Source organism: Apodemus sylvaticus, chromosome 5, assembly GCF_947179515.1.
Source record: "Apodemus sylvaticus chromosome 5, mApoSyl1.1, whole genome shotgun sequence".
Taxonomy (NCBI): Eukaryota; Metazoa; Chordata; class Mammalia; order Rodentia; family Muridae; genus Apodemus; species Apodemus sylvaticus.
The window spans coordinates 4,315,862-4,335,477 of record NC_067476.1 but is presented as its reverse complement, the minus strand read 5'-3'; the positions used below and the strand labels follow the sequence as shown (position 1 = coordinate 4,335,477).

The 19,616-nt window shown below is 54.4% G+C and overlaps 2 protein-coding genes across 4 annotated transcripts; both read right to left on the bottom strand.

Annotated features, from left to right (window-relative positions):
• Window positions 1-362: 362 nt before the first annotated feature.
• On the bottom strand, window positions 363-6,137 carry Npdc1 (neural proliferation, differentiation and control 1). 2 transcript variants are annotated; one of them, XM_052181824.1, is made up of 9 exons: window positions 5,844-6,137; window positions 3,183-3,329; window positions 1,820-1,960; window positions 1,561-1,731; window positions 1,393-1,459; window positions 1,229-1,316; window positions 1,070-1,149; window positions 855-951; window positions 363-757 (listed from the first exon to the last, which is right to left on the bottom strand). In XM_052181824.1, the coding sequence occupies exons 1-9, from the start codon at window positions 5,953-5,955 to the stop codon at window positions 665-667; spliced, it is 996 nt and encodes a 331-aa protein (XP_052037784.1). In that variant the 5' UTR covers window positions 5,956-6,137; the 3' UTR covers window positions 363-664. The 2 variants fall into 2 exon arrangements, with proteins under 2 accessions (XP_052037784.1, XP_052037783.1); XM_052181823.1 differs by having other exon boundaries at window positions 1,561-1,734; window positions 5,844-6,136.
• A 697-nt stretch (window positions 6,138-6,834) lies between these two features.
• On the bottom strand, window positions 6,835-13,209 carry Entpd2 (ectonucleoside triphosphate diphosphohydrolase 2). Of its 2 annotated transcripts, XM_052181822.1 has the most exons (10): window positions 13,017-13,209; window positions 11,546-11,663; window positions 10,926-11,076; window positions 10,615-10,774; window positions 10,302-10,529; window positions 9,537-9,791; window positions 9,312-9,431; window positions 8,405-8,539; window positions 8,159-8,329; window positions 6,835-7,961 (listed from the first exon to the last, which is right to left on the bottom strand). In XM_052181822.1, exons 1-10 carry the CDS (start codon window positions 13,131-13,133, stop codon window positions 7,953-7,955), a joined length of 1,464 nt encoding a protein of 487 aa, XP_052037782.1. In that variant the 5' UTR covers window positions 13,134-13,209; the 3' UTR covers window positions 6,835-7,952. The 2 variants fall into 2 exon arrangements, with proteins under 2 accessions (XP_052037782.1, XP_052037781.1); XM_052181821.1 differs by having other exon boundaries at window positions 6,835-8,329.
• Window positions 13,210-19,616: the final 6,407 nt, after the last annotated feature.

Sequence of the window (19,616 nt, the reverse complement as noted above, 5' to 3'; positions counted from 1 at the left end):
CCCACAGCCAGGCATATGCACACTGCTGCTTTTCCTGATTCTTTTTATCCCTCAGAAAGGGATCTTCAGGATCCGGCCATCTTTAGGCTGCTCTAGCCCTGTAGTATACCCTTGATATTCCTAAACTCTAGGGCAGAGGAGTACCCAGATAGATAGTAGGAGTGAGTTCCCACTGTAGATGGTGAGGGTTGTCCTGTATCTGATTTTCCTCCAGCCTTCAAGCCCCTTTCGGAGGTTCCACTTCTCTCTGGAATTGCAAGAGAAGGTCCCAGTCCCTCACTGAATATCTATCTGCTAAGGTTTTCCAGGGAGGTGGGTAACTGTGGGCTGATTACACCATCACTGAACCTAGAAGCCACTCAGAGGTTTGAAAAAGACTTTAATTGGCTTTTGTCTCCAGAACTCTCTATCCATCTCTGGGCTCTGGGGTTCCTGGACTTGTATCTCCAGTTTGAGGGTTCACGCCAGACAGAGAATGTGCAAGCAGATGTTAGATTTCCCACATAAGGCGGAGAATCTCCCTGGCAAGGGAGCCCAGGGCCTGGTGCCTCCCTCCTGCCAAAAGCATGCAGAGGGTCACAATGCTGTTCTTTTCCATGGGGAACACCAGGTCTTGCTTGTCCCCACCGGTGGGCTGCGGGCTGCAGGCAAGTGGGTCAAGGAGTCACTGTAGTGGCGCTGAGGAATGGGGACCAGGCACTGGCGCTGTCAGCGTGGAATGGTCAAACAGTGGGTTGCGGACCTCCATCTCCCCCGTCTGTGGAGACACTGGGTCAAGCTCCTGGTAGCAAGGCCTGAGACAAGATGCGAGGAAGTCCCAGCAGATAACCCCCTCCACACCCCAGGGCACTCACTGGTGCCAGGCCTGGGCACTCATACACAGTGAAGTCACCATCTTCATTCTCCTCATCGGAGGAAGCCGACTCCAGTTCCTTTGGAGGTTCCTTATGCCTGGTGGGAGCAAAATAGCTGGGTCCTCTGTGCGCTCTCCAGGGGCCCAGCTAAGGTGTGGGTAGGGCAGAGATGCGTGGGTGGGGGAAGGAAGGTCACTTCAGATCAGGGTGCTCACCGCTCCAGGCACAGCATCTGCTGTCTCTGGTGCTGATAATGATACATCTCAGCACTGTGTGCCAGCCGCTGATCCCCAGGCTGTGGAAGGGACAAAAATCTTAAGCACATGTTGGGGTGCACAGAATAAAAGCGTGCCTGTGGGGGTGAAACTACACACCGAGATTCGTGGTGTCGAAGGTGAAGGGGGCCCCTTGGCTGTGGCGGTGTAGTCAGCCTTCTGGGTCAGGCGGGTCTCTCGCTGAAGCCTGAAGGGGTTTGGGGTTGAGAGTGTTACAGAGCAGAAGGTCAGATCCTACCCGCCAACTGGGGTCTGAAGCTCACCTACACCAGCAGAGGGCTGCCACAGCCAGGGCGGCGGCGCTTGCCAAGCAGGAAGCCAGGATCAGCACTGTGGGAGAGAGGGTCAAGCCTCGTCTACCTCGCCCTTGAGACTCCGCCCCCCCCCCCCCCCCCCCCCGTGCCTATACTTTGCTGTCAACCTGGACCTACCAAGGGTGAGAACATTCCCATGCCTTCCCTGGGGCTCCAGCGGGGACATTTGCACAGGTCCAGAGGATGCCCGGGAGCTCAAGGAGGTATGGGGTGTGGGCGAAGAGGTTCGGTGAGAAGAGGGGAGGCCGGGCTCGGGTCGCTGACCCCACTGTGAGAATCCCAGGGTAGCTGCTAAAGTCAGACATACATATAATCAACAGGACTTGGCCTTTAGGGTAGTGTGCATGGGGTGGGGGTGGGGGTGGGGCACCCTCACCAGGTTCCAGGAGCTTCTGTGCAGCTTCAAGCAAGGGCTGTGCTGTTAGCCTTGAGTGTCCGGCCTCCTTCTCCTTCAGTGCCAGCTCCTGGGCCAGAGAATCGATCTCCTCTTCCAGTCTGGGCTGGGGCAGGCCCTCCCCTGAGGAGTGTGTGAGCCATCATACACAGCGCCCCCAACCCTTGACAATACCTGCAGCGAGCAGCCTCCTGAGATGGAGGGACCCATCCAAAGTTTCACTATCTTGGTTTCCATGGTGACAACCTGAGGGAGCTTCTTTGAGTCAGAGGTGGGGGAGGGGGAAGGAGGAGTTAGGGAAGAGGAGAAAATGGAGAGGGAGGCTAGGGTGCATGCAGAGACCCACAAGGATACCCTCATCCTAAGTAGTGGGCACAAGGGGTGGCCAGCGCGCTGTGAGTCAATACATATCCTACCTCACCCACCCACAGGCACCTTCTCTGCCTAAGAGGAGAAAGGAAAGCCTGAAGGAATGGAGCAAGGCCAAAGCACACCATCTCAGCTACTCCCAGGACCTCAGAAAAGAAGCCGCCTGAGGGGGTGGGGTGGGGTAGGGGTGGGCCCTCACTGGTTCTCCCTTGATACCCCACAGTCCAAAGAGAAGCTCCCAAGCTCCATACACCATAACACCGTACATGGCCTTTAATACTTGGGAGGCAGAGACAGGCGGATCTCTGTGAGTTCAAGGCCAGCCTGGTCTACAGAGTGAGTTCAAGGCCAGCCTGGTCTACAGAATGAGTTCCAGGACAGCCAGGGCTACACAGAGAAACCTTGCCTTGAAACTCCAAATATAAAAAGCTCCCACACGGGACTCAGTCTTCAGCCTTCTCTCACGGTCCTTCTTTACCGCCTCTTCCCAGGAAGCCTGGCTGGCCACAACCCCAGCGCCTCTCAGGGAACGCCCTCATCCCTCCTGAAGAGGCATCCGGATACACTGAAGGGCAGTGGCTGCCACCACAGGGCTGGCACCTTCCAACATGAGTGTGGGGGTGTGGGGGTGGGTGGGGTACAGGATAAGAGAGCAAGAGAAGGACAGGCTGCCTAGAGGGGCAGGAGTACACAGCTGGGCCGGCTCGGGAAGGGGTCATGGTCCAAGCCCGACAGTCTGACCTCTCCGCGTCCTCCTGAGGTCATCCCTACACTGGAGGACACATCTTGAAAGGATGGAGGGACTTGTCACTCTGGTCTTGGACCTGAACACGAACACTCGCTCTATGATGCTCAGAGAGGGGGGTGGCCATATCACAGGGCTTCAGGATCCTTAGGTCCAGACCCACAGGCCAGGGAAGGGAGGAGGAAACACATCTCACATATCCATTTTCCCTGAGCCTACACTCTGCCATACCAGAAGATTGGTGCTTCCTTGGCACACAGAACCCTCGCTGGTCCTCCTGGAAGGACTGAAGGCATGGTCCACAGGTGTGTGCCCCTGGTGGGCATTTTGCCCGCCTCTTCAGTGCACAATCCAGGCTCCCAGGACAGGTGGTAGCATCTGAGGAAGAAGCAGAGGCAGGGCCCATCACAGCCCACCTGGCTGACCTCTGACCCCTAGAGCAGCAGCTCTGCTTAGACCCCTCTCTCTGCAGAGCTGGCCACGCCCAGCTCTAACCATTGTTCTGCCCAGACCCTGGTTTCCCATTGCCACGGCTCAGAATCCGGAGGCAAACAGTCCCAAGTCTTATGGGAACTATGCTGCCCCACCCACTCCCCACAGTCTTGCTCCCAGGCCAAAGCCTTATGTTTAGAGGATGACCCGACCCTAACTGTGCAGTCAGCTCTCCAGGGGAGGACAACATGGCTCTCCAAAGGCTGGCTTTTGACCTCTGCATGGCTTACAGTGAGCCAGGACCTTTCATCCAGATGGCCACTGTTCTCTCTTTGTCTCTGTAGGAACAAGGGATGCTGGGTAGACATTTCTCCTAAACACTAGGGGCTCCTCTCTAGACCCCATCACATAATCCTATAACCCTAGAGTTAGTCTGGCAGCCCACAGAACAAATGCTCAGTCTGGATGACAGTGGCTGTCTCTGCCTAGCCCTTGTCTTCAGGGCATTGGGGTTTGGTAGGCCTAAGATGGCACTGGCTTAGATGGAAAGGCCTGGCTGATTGGTGTTGGGGATGCCAGTCTAGATCATAGTTCTGAGTCACATTTTTGTTGCTTGGGGCAGAGCACAATGTTCTCTTATACCTGCCAATCAGCCCTATCTTGACGCAGCTACATAGAGCAGTGAGCTTTATGCCTCGGTTTCTCCTATGGAATGTATAAGTTCAGTTGCTTCAAAGGTAAGGAATAATCCCAGCCTGGGACTCTGGTTCCTGTCTCGGGAAGCCAGCAGAGCCAAGGGAGTAGCCAGCAGGGCCATCAGCTCTGCCTGTGTCTCTGGCCAACTAGTCCCTTCCACTCCACACTGCAGGCAATGCTGGGGCCCGTGGGATGTGTTGACCATGTCCTTCTGCAGACTTTGGATTAGTTTCCTTTGTAAGCTGACATACTACATCTCCTGCAAAGGAGAAGCTCTGGTGGCAGGCGGTGGCACACTGAATCCCAGGCTAGGCACCTTCTATGCACCATAGACCGTCAGCAGCCTCCACTGACAGCAATCTGAGCTTGGGGCTGGAGAGTTAACCGGCATTATGCCAGGAGGCTTACATGGGCTCCACCCACTAGCTGGGCGCCAGGGAGCCAGACAGTCCCTGCCCCTGGAGCTGACACCCTGGTCAGACCTATACTAGAGGTGAAGCACAGTGCTGGCTTTGGGCTGTAGGGTCTCCCTAGTCCCCCACCCCCAGCCTATTGTTTAACCTTGGGTAGAAAGACCTCCTCCAGCCTGGGTGACAGAAACATTGGCAGCTGGAGAGTAACTGGTTTCTACCCATGCCAGGCTACTGGCCCTTCCTGGGCACTGTGATAAGCAGACGCTTAGCACGGGGCCATGCCAGGTCTCCGCATTCAGCCACAGAGGCCAATGAGCAGAGGCCAGCACATGCCCAGGGACTTCAGTACGTGCCTTTGCCCCATCCCTGAAGAGGACCCACCAGAAAGTAGGCTATTTAGCACCTCTGGCAAGGCCCAGTCTGGTGCACCACCCTCTTCGAGAGTCTCTTCCAGTCATGCCAACCTTCAGGCCAGTTCCTGAACTGCTTGCCTAGGAAGAGGTCTGCCCAGCAATTAGGGTCCCACATCCGGACCGATCTTGTTAGAGTCCCAGTTGTACCACATACCAATCATCTCTCCGTGTCCTCAGTTTCCTCATCTGTAAGCTGGGCTCAAAGAAGCTCCCATACATAGTTCCAGAAGAACTCAGTGGACATATGGGCACCCTCTCCCACTTCACTCTCCTCGGGGAGATACAATTTGGACCCTGTGGCTTCAGGACCCATCTGTCGAGAATGTTCTCTGTCAGGGAGTCACACTCTTCTAAAGTGTCAGTACACAGACCTCAGACCAACAGACAGGGTGGTGCATGCCCTCCAGGGCAGGGGGTGGGGGCAGCTTGACCCCACTAAGCTGTAACAAGACCCTAGGCCTGGAACCCTTAGACTTTGCCATGGGAACCCCTACACACACACACACACACACGACAGGTCTGACAGGCAAGGCCCTAAGACACCAGGAACAACCCCGATGACTGGAAGCCCCAGAGACACAGAAACAAAGACCCAGGATCCCCTTGAAGGGCCACCAGGAACCAGATGTCTGCAGACCCAGAAAGACATCCGGAGACACACACCAGACTGACTCAGGAACTCAGACAAAGACCAAAAGCGCGTGAAATCTACATTCGCCTCCAAGGACCTGAGAAAAGATTCATCTAGGATAGCCTTCGGCGGGCCTGACCTGTTTACCCAATCCATGCCCAGCGGACCGGGCCTGCCTGGCCTGTGGGCCTAGGTAAGGCCGGGGCGGTGGCAGGGAAGACCAGGGCGGCGCCGGGTGGCAGGATTCCCAGCCCGGCAATCCCAGCCCCGGAGCGCCCCGCAGCCTGCGCCCGGAGCGCTCGCTCACCCGGGCGGCGGGCGGTGGCACCGTTCAGGGCCGCTCCAAGGATGAGGCCGGAGAGCAGCAGCCGCAGCAGCCGCAGGTGCCGCGGGGAAGGCGGAGGGACGGGTGTCGCCATGCTTCAGCGCCGCCACCCGGGCAGCATGGCACCCCACAGCCCCGGGCTCGGCACCCACTCCGGGAACCGCGACTGGAGAAGCCGGGAAGCGAGAGGGGCGGAGGAGGAAGAGGAAAAGAGGAGGCGGCGGCGCTGACGTTGCGGCAGTGGATCCGGGATGCGATGGAGGCGCAGAGGCCAGAGAAAAGTGTCGGGAGTGCGCCTGCGCGCTCCACCTGCGGGGGCGGGACATCTCCTCTAGTCTGAGCCCCCTCCCTCTGCACCCCGTTAGAGGTCCCCTTTCTCCAGGCGGCTGAGTGCTTCAGCCCTCTAACCTCTACAGCAGGATGCCTCCTCATTACCCAAGAATCTGGCTTGGAATTGACTAACGGTGGGCGTCCCATGATGCACGCCTTCTTAGTGATCTGATTGCCAAACCCTCACCACCCACCCTGTTAGAATGGAGGATCTAAGACTAGAGGAACACCAGGGACAAATCTTGGCTATGTAGATTAGGCTGACTGATGCAGGTTTGCAAGATGTATCCCATAAAGGATAAACAGGTGTATAGAGATACACAGGTGTACTCAGAGACGCACCCGGGCTTTCTAAAGACACGAAGAAAAGCAAACACAGCAGGCTCACAAGATCAAGCCAGGCTCGTTCCCGCATGATGCCACCAGGGGGCAAGAGTAACTTGACATGGTTGTTGACGGTCGTCTGGGAGCTGTCCAAGGTGGTCATGGTCCCAGGTAAGGGCCTTCAGCTCCCTTGAGTCACACAACACGGAACATCCGTGGTGCCCCATGACCGGCATTCATGTGCGGTCCTCTGGGAACATACTCCACCCCCGCAGAGACCTCCCCGGCTGAATCAAGAAGGCAATGTTGAAGCTCAGTGTGGTGGTTCATGCCTTTAATCCCATCACTCAAGATGCAGAAGTAGGCAGATCTCCGTGAGTTTGAGACCAGCCTGGTCTACATATCAGCCATGAATACATAGCGAGACCCTGTCTTAAAAATACAAAACAGGTCTGGGTGATGGTGGTGCACACTTTTGGTCCCAGCACTGGGGAGGCAGAAGCAAGCAGATCTCTGTAAGTTCGAGGCCAGCCAGGCCTACAGAGTAAGTTCCAGGACAGCCAAGGTTTCACAGAGATACCTTGCCTCATGGGGGAAAAAAAACACACACAGAGAAAAGAACAAGGTTGAGTTCCCCTACCCTACATTCTTCTTCCCATTCCTCAGGCTCAAAATTAAAGAGGAGTCTGTCAGTGCAGGTTTATAAATTTATCAAATGATTCTCTCTCTCTCTCTCTCTCTCTCTCTCTCTCTCTCTCTCACTGTCTCGCTGTCTCTCTGTCTCTCGCTGTCTGGCTTGCTCTCTCACTCTGTGTGTGTGTGTGTGTGTGTGTGTGTGTGTGAATACTGCTGCTGCCATTCCAACCCAGCCCTCAAGGCATTGACTGAACAGAAATAGAGTCTGAGCTAATTTCCCATAAAAGAGGTCAGGGGAAGTCCCGTCCTCAGGCCACACTTCTCCATCTAGAGAACACAAAACTTAGGCTGTGGGATGCAGGTGCCTCTGGCCTTCGGGTCTACTGACACTTCAAGTATCAGTTGAAAAACTTGGAGTGCAGCCTCAATTCCAAGGGTTCGGTGAGTCAGAGAAAACTCAGACTGGGACGCACCCCAGACCAACGTAGGCAGGAGCGCCTCCATTGCCTCGGGCCTGGGGCAAAAGGGAGGAAGCAAGAAAATACTGACTTGGAACCAGGTTTTATCTGAATAACCAGCACAGCTGGCAGGAAGGACAGGCAACAAAGGGTGCCCCGCCCCACGAACACTTCACTGCTCTAGGAAAAATCTTTTATTACAAACCTTTTACAAGTAGGCATGGAGCTGACTCCTAGCCTGTAGGGTCTGGAGCTTGCCTTGCTAAAGGCCCAGAAAGTTCCCAGGGCCCTGCAGATCAGAACAAAGATCCGACTCCGAATGGTCCTCAGCTTGAGTCTCAGGCTAAGAGACCTGACATCCCGGGAAGATAAAGGAGGATTAATTGAGAACACTCGGGGCTGCTCACCTAGGCTTTCTGTGAATGTAGATAAGGACCATCCATCCTGCTTCAGGGTCAGAGATGCCCTCCGGGAGGGAGGGAAAGAAGGGAGTTGGGAGAAGCTCCCAGCGCACCCCTAGAGGGCGCCTGGGGACTTGCCAGAGCGCACCTGGCGCAGGAGCAGGACCAGCGCCGCCAAGATCAGGACTGTGAAGAGCAGCAGGAGAGCAACCCAGGAGCTGAAGTGGGTGCCCTTCCGGAGTCTCGGGAGGTCAGCGGGAATCATGTTGGTCAAATTCAGCATATAGCCCAGCGCCCAGCCGACAGCCGTGTCTGCAGCCTAAGAGGGGGCGTGGCGTGGCATCAGCCTCCAAGAGGCAGCACCGGGAATCCTCTGACACCACTATCTACTCACCTTCTTTTCGAAGACCACTCCGCTGAAGGAGCGCTCATCGAAGCGGTAGCCACGGCTCAGTAGCTCATGTATGAACACGGCTACAGCACAGTGGTCAGCCAGGCGGGTCTTCTGTCCTGGCACTCGGGCCTGAAGCTAAGAAGACAGTGAAACACCGTTAGTTTCAAGACCACCAGGAACTATATGCCCCACGGGGTACAGCATCTCCCACCCCTACAGCTCAGGCCAAGAAAGGCATACACAGGAAATATACAAAAAGACCTAGTCCGAAACCCCTTCCCAGGCAGACATGGCTCTAGGATAAACCCCGTACTACTGGAAGGCCTTGTGTTCTTTCCTCCCAACAGCTGGACGGAGAGGACCACAAGGATGACCACTAGAGGACAGAGGGTAGTAGCATCCTTGCATCATAATCAAAGGAACAGAGGTCCAGGCTTAAGTGTTGCTCCTTGATCAGCTGGCCCCACTCTTCTGAGACCTTCCTGGGTGCCTAAGATTAGAGGGACCTATTTCTCCAGGGGACATGGTGGCCACCCCACACTCCAGCTGTCAGGGCCTCTCTATTCTTCCTGACCCGAAACTACTGCTCAGCTCATGTCCAGAGCCAATCTTCAATTTTTCCAGGCGTACCCCAAGCCCTGCTGAGTCTCTCCTGTGTCTTCCTTTCCCACTAGTGGGGCATTCTTTCCCACACTTTGTTCCAGACACCTGCCTTTCCGTCTCTCTCTGCTTTGAGGTCCCTGTTCTCACAGAGCCTTTGCTATCCCTGTTCTCACAGCCCCAAGCTCCCCACATAAGCCTGACTGCTTCTTGAGTCACTCTGAAATGACTGAGCCTATCTGCGTCGAAATCAATTGATGGGAAAAGCTTCCTACCCAGCCACGGAGAATATGGGGACAGGCCTCACCTCAGCCCAGGTCTGGTTGCAGGTGATCTCTGTGGCTTCCTCCAGCTGCTTCAGGGTTCTCACAGGCAGCCCCATCACTGTCTTTAGGAAGTCTACAGTGTAGTAGAAAGCAGAAAAGGCCTGTGGGAGAAAGGGGTGTGCGGTCACCCTGCCACCAAATGCTTGGTGTCTCCCACCCCACACCCACCCACCCACCCACCCACCTACCCATCCACCCAGACTCACTATGAAGTTCCCAGCTATGGGAGGCTGGAAGACCCCATTGAAGGAGCATTGGGAAAAGGGGCAGAAGGAGATGTTGAAGAGCCCAGAGACAAGGTCACGACAGAGGGCAGCGTTGCTGGTCCCTTCCAGGCTGACAATGGCACTGCTGTTGAAGGGCTGGGGACGCTGGCCCATAGTGCATGGGGACTGGTAGATGTCCTGGAGCGGCACGTGGGTGGAGTAGCCCTTTGGCCAGCAGGGGTGGAAGCGATAGATCTGGGGAGTTAGCAGAGCACAGATGGAATCCGCCACTCTAGCTATTGCCTTCCACCCCACCCCAGAGAAGCGGCGCGAGGAACTGTTCATAAATCCAACTTGGGCAACATCACCTTCGTGTTTGTGAACAGCCATGGCAACCATTACCTGATGGACAAACAGCAAACCTTTTGGCCAGGTATTCAAGGTTCTGAGAGGATTCCTTGGTTCTCCTAATTCTTGGCCCCCATTCCTGGTTCTTTATACCAGAGAATCCTCCCCACCTGCCTTCAAGATGAGGCACACCTAGCTCCAGAAGCTAGGTGTGGGTTGGGGCTGAGGGCAGACATCGTCACAGAGACAGGAACCACTGTGGTTCTCACCGCTATGTGTGTAGCCCCGGGAAAGGGAGGCCTCTCTTAAGGTTGCTGAGGTTGGCTTTTTGGCTCTACTCTGTGGCCTTTTGTCCCTTCTCCCTCCCTTCCTCCAGAAGGCCACAGTGTGGTATTGTGGTTGAGTCTGGAGACACACCTGGAGGGCACTGGCCAGAAGCCTCTGGAGAACCTGGTCGCGGCCATAGCAGAGGAAGCTATGGGTGTAGACGCGGTAATGCTGGCCATAGAGCCGCAGATGGACCTCATTGTCTGGATCTTCAGATGGACTGGTTGTCTCAAAGGTGATCTGTGTTGAGGCACCCCCAAGGTCCATGGCCCCCAGTGTTCCCTTCCTTGGCCGTGTCCACCGGCCCACCCAGCCATACTGTGGAGAATAGAGGCTGGATTAAGACTGTGAGCAACCAAGGCTGGCAGGATCCCAGGTTCTCTGCGCCAGCTGCAGGGCCCACCTTGATGAAGTTCTCCAGCAGGTAGTTGGCAGTCACCCAGCCAAACACCCCTTCATCCTGTCCTGAGAGGATTCGAGCACCACGGAAGTCAAAGGGGTACTGTGTGAGCGTCTGTGTCACTGCCTCAAGCACCCTGGCTGTGGCCTCTGGGCTGGTCAGGCTGTGGAATGGGGGAAGGGGACTCTGATAGAGCTCATTCTTAGATGCCCTCTGCCAGGCCTGCCCTCCTGAGAACTTACCCCGGGAGGGGAGTTCTGCTCTGCTGGACAGCTGTGCAGGCCCCTGAGCCAAGTCGGGGTATAGGTACTCACTTGAGTAGGCGCATGCCTGCTGTAGCTCCCAGGTAGAGTGGTGTGCTGGCATATCTGTCCTTGGGCACATCCCGAAGTGCCTGTTCAAGACATTCAACCAGACTCTGGCCTGCCCTAGAAGGGTCATTTGCGTAGCTGGAGATGCCACCACCTAGTGGGAACAAGGAGTTGGGGCCAGACTTGGTGGGTGGTTTCCAGTACACGCTATTGAAGCTGCTTGGACACACCTTCCCAAGTTGGAGACAAAGGGTCCAGGTGCCACCCAGAGTCTCTGATGTCGCCGCCTGCTTAGTAGCTGTGGGCACAGGTGCCAGGAGAAAGACTTGGGCATTGTCAGCCTAGCCTAGTGTCTATAGAACCTACCGGGATACACCCTTAGCTCCTCAGAGGCCCACCTGACTCATCTATAGTGTAGAGACCTGTCTGGGTCCTCAAACCCCAAGGCTTCCGCCTGCTCCCTTGGGCTTCAGTTTCAGAACATAAAGTCCCTCCCAGGTCCAGAGAACCCAGCCTCTTCTTTTGAACCCCCGCCTCAAGTGAGTCCCACCCAGCAGCAAGCAGCAGGGAACAACCGTTGGGCCTGCAAAGCTAAGACTGAACAGGAATCCAAGCCCGCTTACCTTGAACATCACAAGAGCTGTGCTGGCCCACAATACCGGTGTCATTTTCCTTGTCTGCTGGCCACTTGTAGACAAACATGGATGTGTGTGACGAGCCGGCATCCAAAACGATGCCATACTGTGGGCAGATGTGTCAGTCAGTCAGTCTGAGGGACGTGGGGGCTCCTTTCACAGAGTGTCTCTCCACTCCCACCAGTTAGGGATCAAATTACACACTGAAGCTCAGGGTCAGCCCAGAGCAGTCACAGTCCCCCTCAATGGAAGGGGACTGGCCAGGACTTCCTGCGGTGACACCCCTCCCCCAACTGCCTGAGGATGGCCCTGACAGGTACCAGAAAGTAGACTTCCTGGCTACTGAGGGGCTGTGCCAGAGCCAGAGGAGGGTCCCGTCTGGAACTTGGAACTTGGCTCTGTTCAGGAGAAGCAAACATAACAGCTACCCTTCCTTCCTTCCCCACTCTGCCTGTGTCTGCTGGGACTTTAGCCGAACCCATAGGATGTAGAAGTAAGGGCCACGGAGAAAGAATGTGACCGAGGCTGAATGTAGGTCTCCAATCCATGACCCTGCCTGGGCCTAAAAGCCAGGAACGAGGAGAGGCTGGTTTTGCAGAGCAGAGAAGCGCATTGGATGGGCCTTCTGTGCAGCTCCAAGGGGCTGGGCTCCAGCGGAGGGAGCCTGGCTGGACACCAACCCGGGGCATGTGCCAGTGCTAGCCTGGGAAAGGGCCGCCCCAGTCCTCCTGCACAGCAGAGAACTCCTCCAGAGTCAGGCAGATACAACAATACAACTCCCACACCTCTCGGCCCATCCTGCACGGCTACAGAGCTCTTCCCCTTCCCCCTTCCATTCTAGGTCCCTGGAGCTGAGATGTCTTATGTCCCCCACAAACTCAGCAAAAGACCAACAAACGGTTAAAGGCTTCAGCCTCTAGCCCGAGGCGGCTGAGGATTGGTGATGGACACTCCTTTAGAACCAGCTAGCTTCCCTTGCCCTCTTTCCAGTGTCACCATTCAGACCTTGGTCTGAGGAGGGGTTGGAGGTCCCTAATGTATGATGTCCCTTATCTGGAGCTGAGTCTAGAACCAATGCCCTTCTCTAACGGCGCGCTCGAAGTGCTGCCCGGAAATGGCGCTGGACTTGGGGCGGGGGTTCTTGCCACAGCCTGGGGAGATGGGAACCGCATGAAGGGAGCGGGAAGAAAGCTCCTCTGCCGCGCTCGGGCAGCTCCATCGCGAAGCCGCAACAAGGGAATTCCCACGAACTTTGCCTCCAGTGCCTTGGGGCTCCGGAAGCGTCGCTGTCACCCCGCGGACGCAGTAAAACGAAGTGCGAAACCTAGGACCGGGCCAGAGGCACAGTCCCGCGCTGGTGTGAGAGCGCAGAGCGTTCTGGCGCACACATACAGTCCCCGACAGACACCCCCGAACCCCGGGGCCAGCTGCTTCCCAGCGCCGCAGTGAGCGCGTGCACCTTGAGGGCGGGCGGTTCCCGGACGTCTTGGGTAGGGACGCACAGTAGCAGGAGGCCGGCGAGGCCCACAGCAGCCAGCAGCAGAGGTGGCACCAGTGACACCAACTTTCCAGCCATGGGAACACGCACGCGGGAGAACACCGCGGGCACCCCGAACAGCAGGCAGCGGGGAGGCCCGGGGCCCCAGTGTTAGGCGCAGGGGCGGGGCTGGAACAGACCCCGCCCACGATAGGGCCCTCCCACGGAGGGACACGCCCAAAGTCTGCCCTGTCTCCCACGGAGACGCAGGTGAGTGAGGCAGTGTGGGTGACTCAGCCGCACCACCCCTCCTCCCGCAGGTTCTTGGCTTGTTTTCCCCACAGCTATCAGTCACGTTCTTCCTTCTTGTCCACCCAGCATAGGGAGTGCCCAGCTCTGTCCTGAAGAAGGACACCCGGTGTTGGGGTTTGACTGGGTTGATTCCTAGGCAGCCTTGCTTGGAAAATGCTGCGCCCTCGGAGCCAAATTGGTTTCTGGCCAGGGAAAGGCAAGCAAGACCCCTTTGCCGACATAATTAAGTTTCAGCTGCTTGGTCTTGGGTGGAGGCTCAAAAGCGCACAGGGGTTCAGCATCTGCTTGGGGAGCAAGCACAGCCTGCCGTGACGACTTCCCCGACTAAAGAGCATCGAGAGTCTCCTCGCTGAAAAGGGCAAGGATGACAAGCCCAAGAGGGAAACTGAGGGCAGTGAGACTCTCTGTTTCTGAATTTTATCTCAGGGCCTTGACCACCCCTGTTGCCCTCTTTGCCTAGGAGACAGACGCGGAGACCTAAATTGAGGAGGCTACAGGGGAACCGGGGACGGGTTACACAGGTCTCATCCTACAGGAAACATTTGTGTTCCAAAGCAAGCTTGCATCCTGGTCAGCAAGAAGTTCCTGGACACTGGCTGGGGGTTGGGAGAGTGCTGGCTCTGACCTAACCCTCCCCCTCCTCCTGACCCAGTAAGCTAGACCGACCAGGCACACAGACAGGGCTTCCTGGCCAGCAGCCATGCCACTTCATGCCCTGGCAACATGGGAATTCCAGCAACACAAAGAATCCATCCATGGGGCCGCAGGGGGACATGTGGTGAGACCACCAGGAGCAGGGCTGCCCAGCTGAGGACTGGCCTTTGCTGCAGGCATCAGGGAGGTGCCTTGGCTGCTGAACAGGCAGGGACAATAGCCCTGGGATTGCTGCCCTGGCTGAGGGTCTGGTGTTTCAGGCCCAGCAAAGGATTCTTTCTTCCAGCTCAGGACCCCAGAGGGGAGGAACCCTGGAGGTGGCCCAATCTCTTCAAAGCCCAGCTTGTGAGGCTCCAGAAGGGAATCTCTGGGTGTGGTCAGCACTGGACACAAGGCTCCAGTTTCCTGCTAGCTCTCCCATCCCATGCTCCCCCCAAGTTCTTTTGTCCATTCCTGATAGGCCAGAAGAGGCAGAGGCAGCAGAGGCCAGGAGAGGAGGGAACGCTGTATGGTCATGGGGAGCTACCAACCAGTCAGCACCCCTCTTCCAAGCCCAACAGGGCTTCCTGATGGGCAACTGGGGACCTGAAAAGATGAGACAGAGGTGGGGCAAGACCTCTGCTCCCTGCCCTGGGGAGACACTCATGGCCAAAGCCCAGATTAGCCTGCCAAGAAGGGTGGAAGGGAACAGCCAAGACAAAGACTGAAGATGGCCAGGGCTAAAGGAGGGGCGGTGGCTTTGGTCCCTGGGTGGGGTGGGCTCCAGATGTGTTGTGTGTGTGTGGCTTGGCCCTGAATCAAGCAGAGGAATGTGGCAGCCTAGAGTCAGAGCCTCTCTCCCTCCCCTCGCCCTGCTTGGGGCTTCCTGGTAGACCTGGTAGGACCTTAGCTGCCTTGCCTCAGTTTTCTCACTGTGTTCAGAAGCTGAAATCCCTTCAGTGGAGAAGGCTCCCCCTTCTTCCCTCTCTTCCTTTCTCCTGTTCTTCTTCTTCTTCTTCTTCTTCTTCTTCTTCTTCTTCTTCTTCTTCTTCTTCTTCTTCTTCTTCTTCTTCTTCTTCCTCCTCCTCCTCCTCCTCCTCCTCCTCCTCCTCCTCTTCCTCCCCCTCCCCCTCCCCCTCCTCCTCCTCCTCTTTCTCTTCTTTATTTTTTTCAATTTACTTTTAGAGAGCTAGAAGTTTGGAACAAAGGTTAATGGCACATACTGCTTCAGCAGAGGATTCAAGTTCAGTTCCCAGCACCTATATTAGATGGCTTCAACCTCCTGCAGCTCCAGCTTGGGAGTGGGGGTGTCTAATGTTCTAGGCTTCTTGAGCATCTGCGTTCACCTGCACAGCCCCACCCCCATCCCCGATACCGCCAACACACACAGACAACATACATTAAAAGTTTTAAAAAGTAAATAAAATAAGAATTTCTCAGGGCTGGAGAGATGGCTCAGCAGTTAAGAGCACTGACTGCTCGTCTAGAGGTCCTGAGTTCAATTCCCAGCAACCACTCTGTAGACCAGGCTGGCCTCTAATTCACAGAAATCTGCCTTCTGAGTACTGGGATTAAAGGTTGCAGGGATAACAGAGTGGTGGCAGCCCACGCCTTCAATCCCAGCATGGATCCCTAACCACAAGGGGATGGCCCCTCCCACCGTCCATCAGTCTTGCCTGCCCACAGCTACATCTAATGGAGGCATAGTCTCTGTGCACTCACCCTCTCAGATGACTAGCTTATGTCAAACTGACATAACACTGGACGGCACTGCCTTCTTCTGGAGAGGGCTTCTTCCCTCACATTGTGGCTTTGAGAGTAAGCCCTGTGGACATTGAAGGTGTCAATCACATGTCTCAGCGTCAGTCACAGTTTCTGCCCTGTGAATATGAATATTCAAAATGGACAACAGGCCTGGAGCGGTAGTTCCAACTGTCTGGACAGTATGTTGGAACAGGATCACTGGACACACCGCAGGCCTGTGTCAAGCCTCACTAAAAGCAGAGTTTTGCTGCAGGACAATTACAGCCCTCTGGCAGGCCTGAGAGTAGCCCACTGCTCGCTCACTCTGACTGCCGGCCACACTTGGCTTAGCAGTCGCTAGGTTTTAGAGAGCCACTGGGGCTTTCTCTGTCCTCTCTTCTGTGAGGCACCGGCTTTTAAGTTCATCTTTTAAGGAATGGTTTGTCCTGGCCTTCCTGACTTGCAGGCTCTTGCCGTGTGGCCTGGGTACCAAGGGCTTGGAGGCAGGTTGGTGAAGCCCCCGGGGTATCTGCACTCCGCCCCAAGCTTGCACAGCTGGGCTCATGTCTGAGTGAGCACAGTGAGCTCAGGGATATTCCCCAAAGGCCTGTGGTTGGCTGATAGCAAGCCTTCCAGCCATCTGGATAACGCTTGTGTGGGGGATGCGAGGGAACAGCTCTAGCTCATGTTTTCCTGTGTGAAGAACTGAGTGTCCCAGCATCACTGTCACCCCGGCCTATGTCTACTGAGTGTTCTGTCCCCACCCCCACCTCTGCCTGAGGCCAGCTCACACATGACTTCTGCTTTGGGGTCTCCAGGGCTCTTCCGCTCACCCACCCCACGGACTCCATCCCCGTGCTTCAGCACAGATCTTGACTTGAGGAAAGAGCTCCCTCTCCCTATTTCCTTTTTCAGTTTGTGTTTTTTATGTGATTGGTTACTTTGGTTTGAGACATGGCCTCAAATTCACGATCTCACTTCACCCTCTTGGGTGTTTAGAATTACAAGTGAGGCCTACTATGTTCTACTTTTTAAAAAAAAAAAATGGGAGATGATAGAGCAGCTGGAGAGATGGTTCAGTGTGTACTGTTCTTCCGGCCAATCAGAGTTTCCGCCATCCATGTAGAGGAGGGGTCTCACAGCCAGCTGTCCCTCCACCTCTGGGGAGTCTGATATCCTCCATGGCCTCTGAAGGCCCTCCCTTCACACACACAAACCCATATGCAGACACATAGACACACATAATTAAAAATTAAAAATTCAAATTCTAAATAAAAAACAAAACGTGAAAACCTCTGGGCTAGAGAGATGGTTCAGTGGTTAAGAGCACTGACTGCTCTTCCAGAGGTCCTGAGTTCAATTCCCAGAAACCACATGGTGGCTCACAACCATCTGTAATGGGATCTGATGCCCTCTTCTGGTGTGTCTGAAGATAGCTATAGTGTACTCACATACATAAAATAAATAAATAAATCTTTTAAAAAAATCTTTTCTAAAGCCTTATTATAGGAGCTAGAGAGATGACTCAGTAGTTAAAGATGCATACTGGCTGGGGGGTGGTGCACACCTTTAATCCCAGCACTCAGGAGGCAGAGTCAGGTGGATCTCTGTGAGTTCAAAGACAGCCTGGTCCACAGAGTGAGTTCCAGGGCATCCAGGGCTACATAGACAAACCTTGTCTCAAAAAAACAAAACAAGCAAACAAACAAACAACCCCCAAATCCACACGTGGCTCTTGCAGGGGACCCGTGTTCAGTTCCCACAGCCCACACAGTGGCTCCCACTCCCTGTAACTCTAGTTCCAGGAAACTGACACCCTCTTCCGACCTCTGCAGACTCCTGCACACATTGGTCACACATGTGCACTCAGGCACACACACAGTACACACAAGAAACAATGATAATTAATTTAAACCCTGTGGGCTTTTCTTAGACTCACTACTGGTACATTGATTTAATATAAATACCTCAAGATTTTTTTCTACTGTTTGTAGAAATTCAGGCGACTTTTAAGTTTAAAATGTTATTATTATATTTATGTGTGTGTGAAGACAGAGAACAGCTTTCTGGAGCCTGCTCTGTCCTTGTGCTGTGGAGCAGAGGACTAGAAGTCAGGCCATCAGGCTTGGGCAGGATCTACTCATGAGTTGTCTCATGGGCCCAATGCTCAGTACAATAGTTTTATGTCATACTCTGTGGTACCCTCTAAGGAGTGTTCACCTTGCACATTCTTGAAATGGCTTCCAAATCACAACTACTTTGATGTTTGTGATGGTTTGTAAATGCTTGGGCCATGGAGTGGCACTATTAGGAGTTGTGGCCCTGTTGGAGTGGGTGTGTTAATGTGGGTGTGGGCTTTAAGATCCTCATCCTAGTTTCCTGGAAGCCAATATTCTGCTAGCAGCCTTCAGATGAAGATGTACGCCTCTCAGCTCTGCCTGCACCATGCCTGCCTGGATGCTGCCATGCTCCCGCCTTGATGATCATGGACTGAACCTCTGAATCTGTAAGCTAGCCCCAATTAAATGTCCCTTTATAAGACTTGCTTTGGTCACAGCATCTGTTCAGCAGTAATACTCTAATTAAGACAATGTTCAAGCACACACTAAAAGTGTACTTGGTTGAGGGATGAAAGATTTTAGGTAGTTAACATTCTGAGCATGTTGAATTGATCTCTGCATAATTTTCTTCAGTTAGATGAGATGTTTGCTTGTTTGTTTGTTTATTTGTTTGTTGAGACAGGGTTTCTCTGTGTAGTTCTGGCTGTCCTAGAACTCTCCCTGTAGACCAGGCTGGCCTCGAACTCAGACATCTGCCTGCCTGCACCCCCCGAGTGCTGAGACTAAAGGCGCCCTAGCTTAGATGAGCTGTATAAGTTCAAAGCTTTGAAAAGTGAACAGGTTGTAGCAATATCAGTGTGTGTCCCAATGTGTGCGGATTCTCGTGATAGGGCCACTTACCTGCTTCGGATCTACCCACAATGGCTTTGGGAAGATCACATCACACTTGAAAGGTGATTGGCACTGTAGTAGCCACATTCCTTACAGTACTCAGGGGTGCTCTTAGCAAGACTGCTTACAGCCAGACATGGAGATACACACACCTGAGACTCTAGCACTCAGGAGGCAGCTTTGGGCTAGCCTGAACTCTACACTAGCCAGGCCCACACAGCAAGACCTTGACTCAAAGGGCTGAAAACAAACTCATTTTCAGGTCCTCCATTAGGAACTTATCTTCTAACAGTCGACAGTTGCTCCTAGGTGGCAGTCTTAGCTGGCTGTCCTCGTTTGTGACATCGTTGGCATGGCAGAATAGTCCAAGGTACCAGCAATGGCTTCCTCCCAGTTCTGGCTTGTCCATCCCTGCAATAGTGCAAGAACCCCTCCCACTGATTATGTTCTCTCTCTCTCTCTCTCAGATTTATTTATTTTATGCATATGATTACACTACCATTGCTGTCTTCAGACACACACCAAAAGAGGGCATCGAATCCCATTACAGATGGTTGTGAGCCACCATGTGGTTGCTGGGAATTGAACTCAGGACCTCTGAAGTGCGGTCAGAGCTCTAAACCACTGAGCCATCTCTGCAGCCCTGATTAGGGCATCTCTTACACATGTCCCACTTCCAGTGCTCACCACTGGGTCACTGTCATCCTAACACCCTGGGTGTTTGTTCCTGCATCGCAGATGTTGTGTGTCTGAGGGATGGCACTACAGCTCCATGCACATTTCTCCTAAGGGACAGGTGTGCAATGTAAGGAGCTTCGCTCTCCTCACATCCTGTTTAATTGGTTGTAAAGGACCTTTCCTTACAGTCTCCATTTTCCATTTGGCCTCCCTAAAATTTTATTTTATTTTATTTTATTCACTTGTTTCGTCTTGTTTTTCAAGT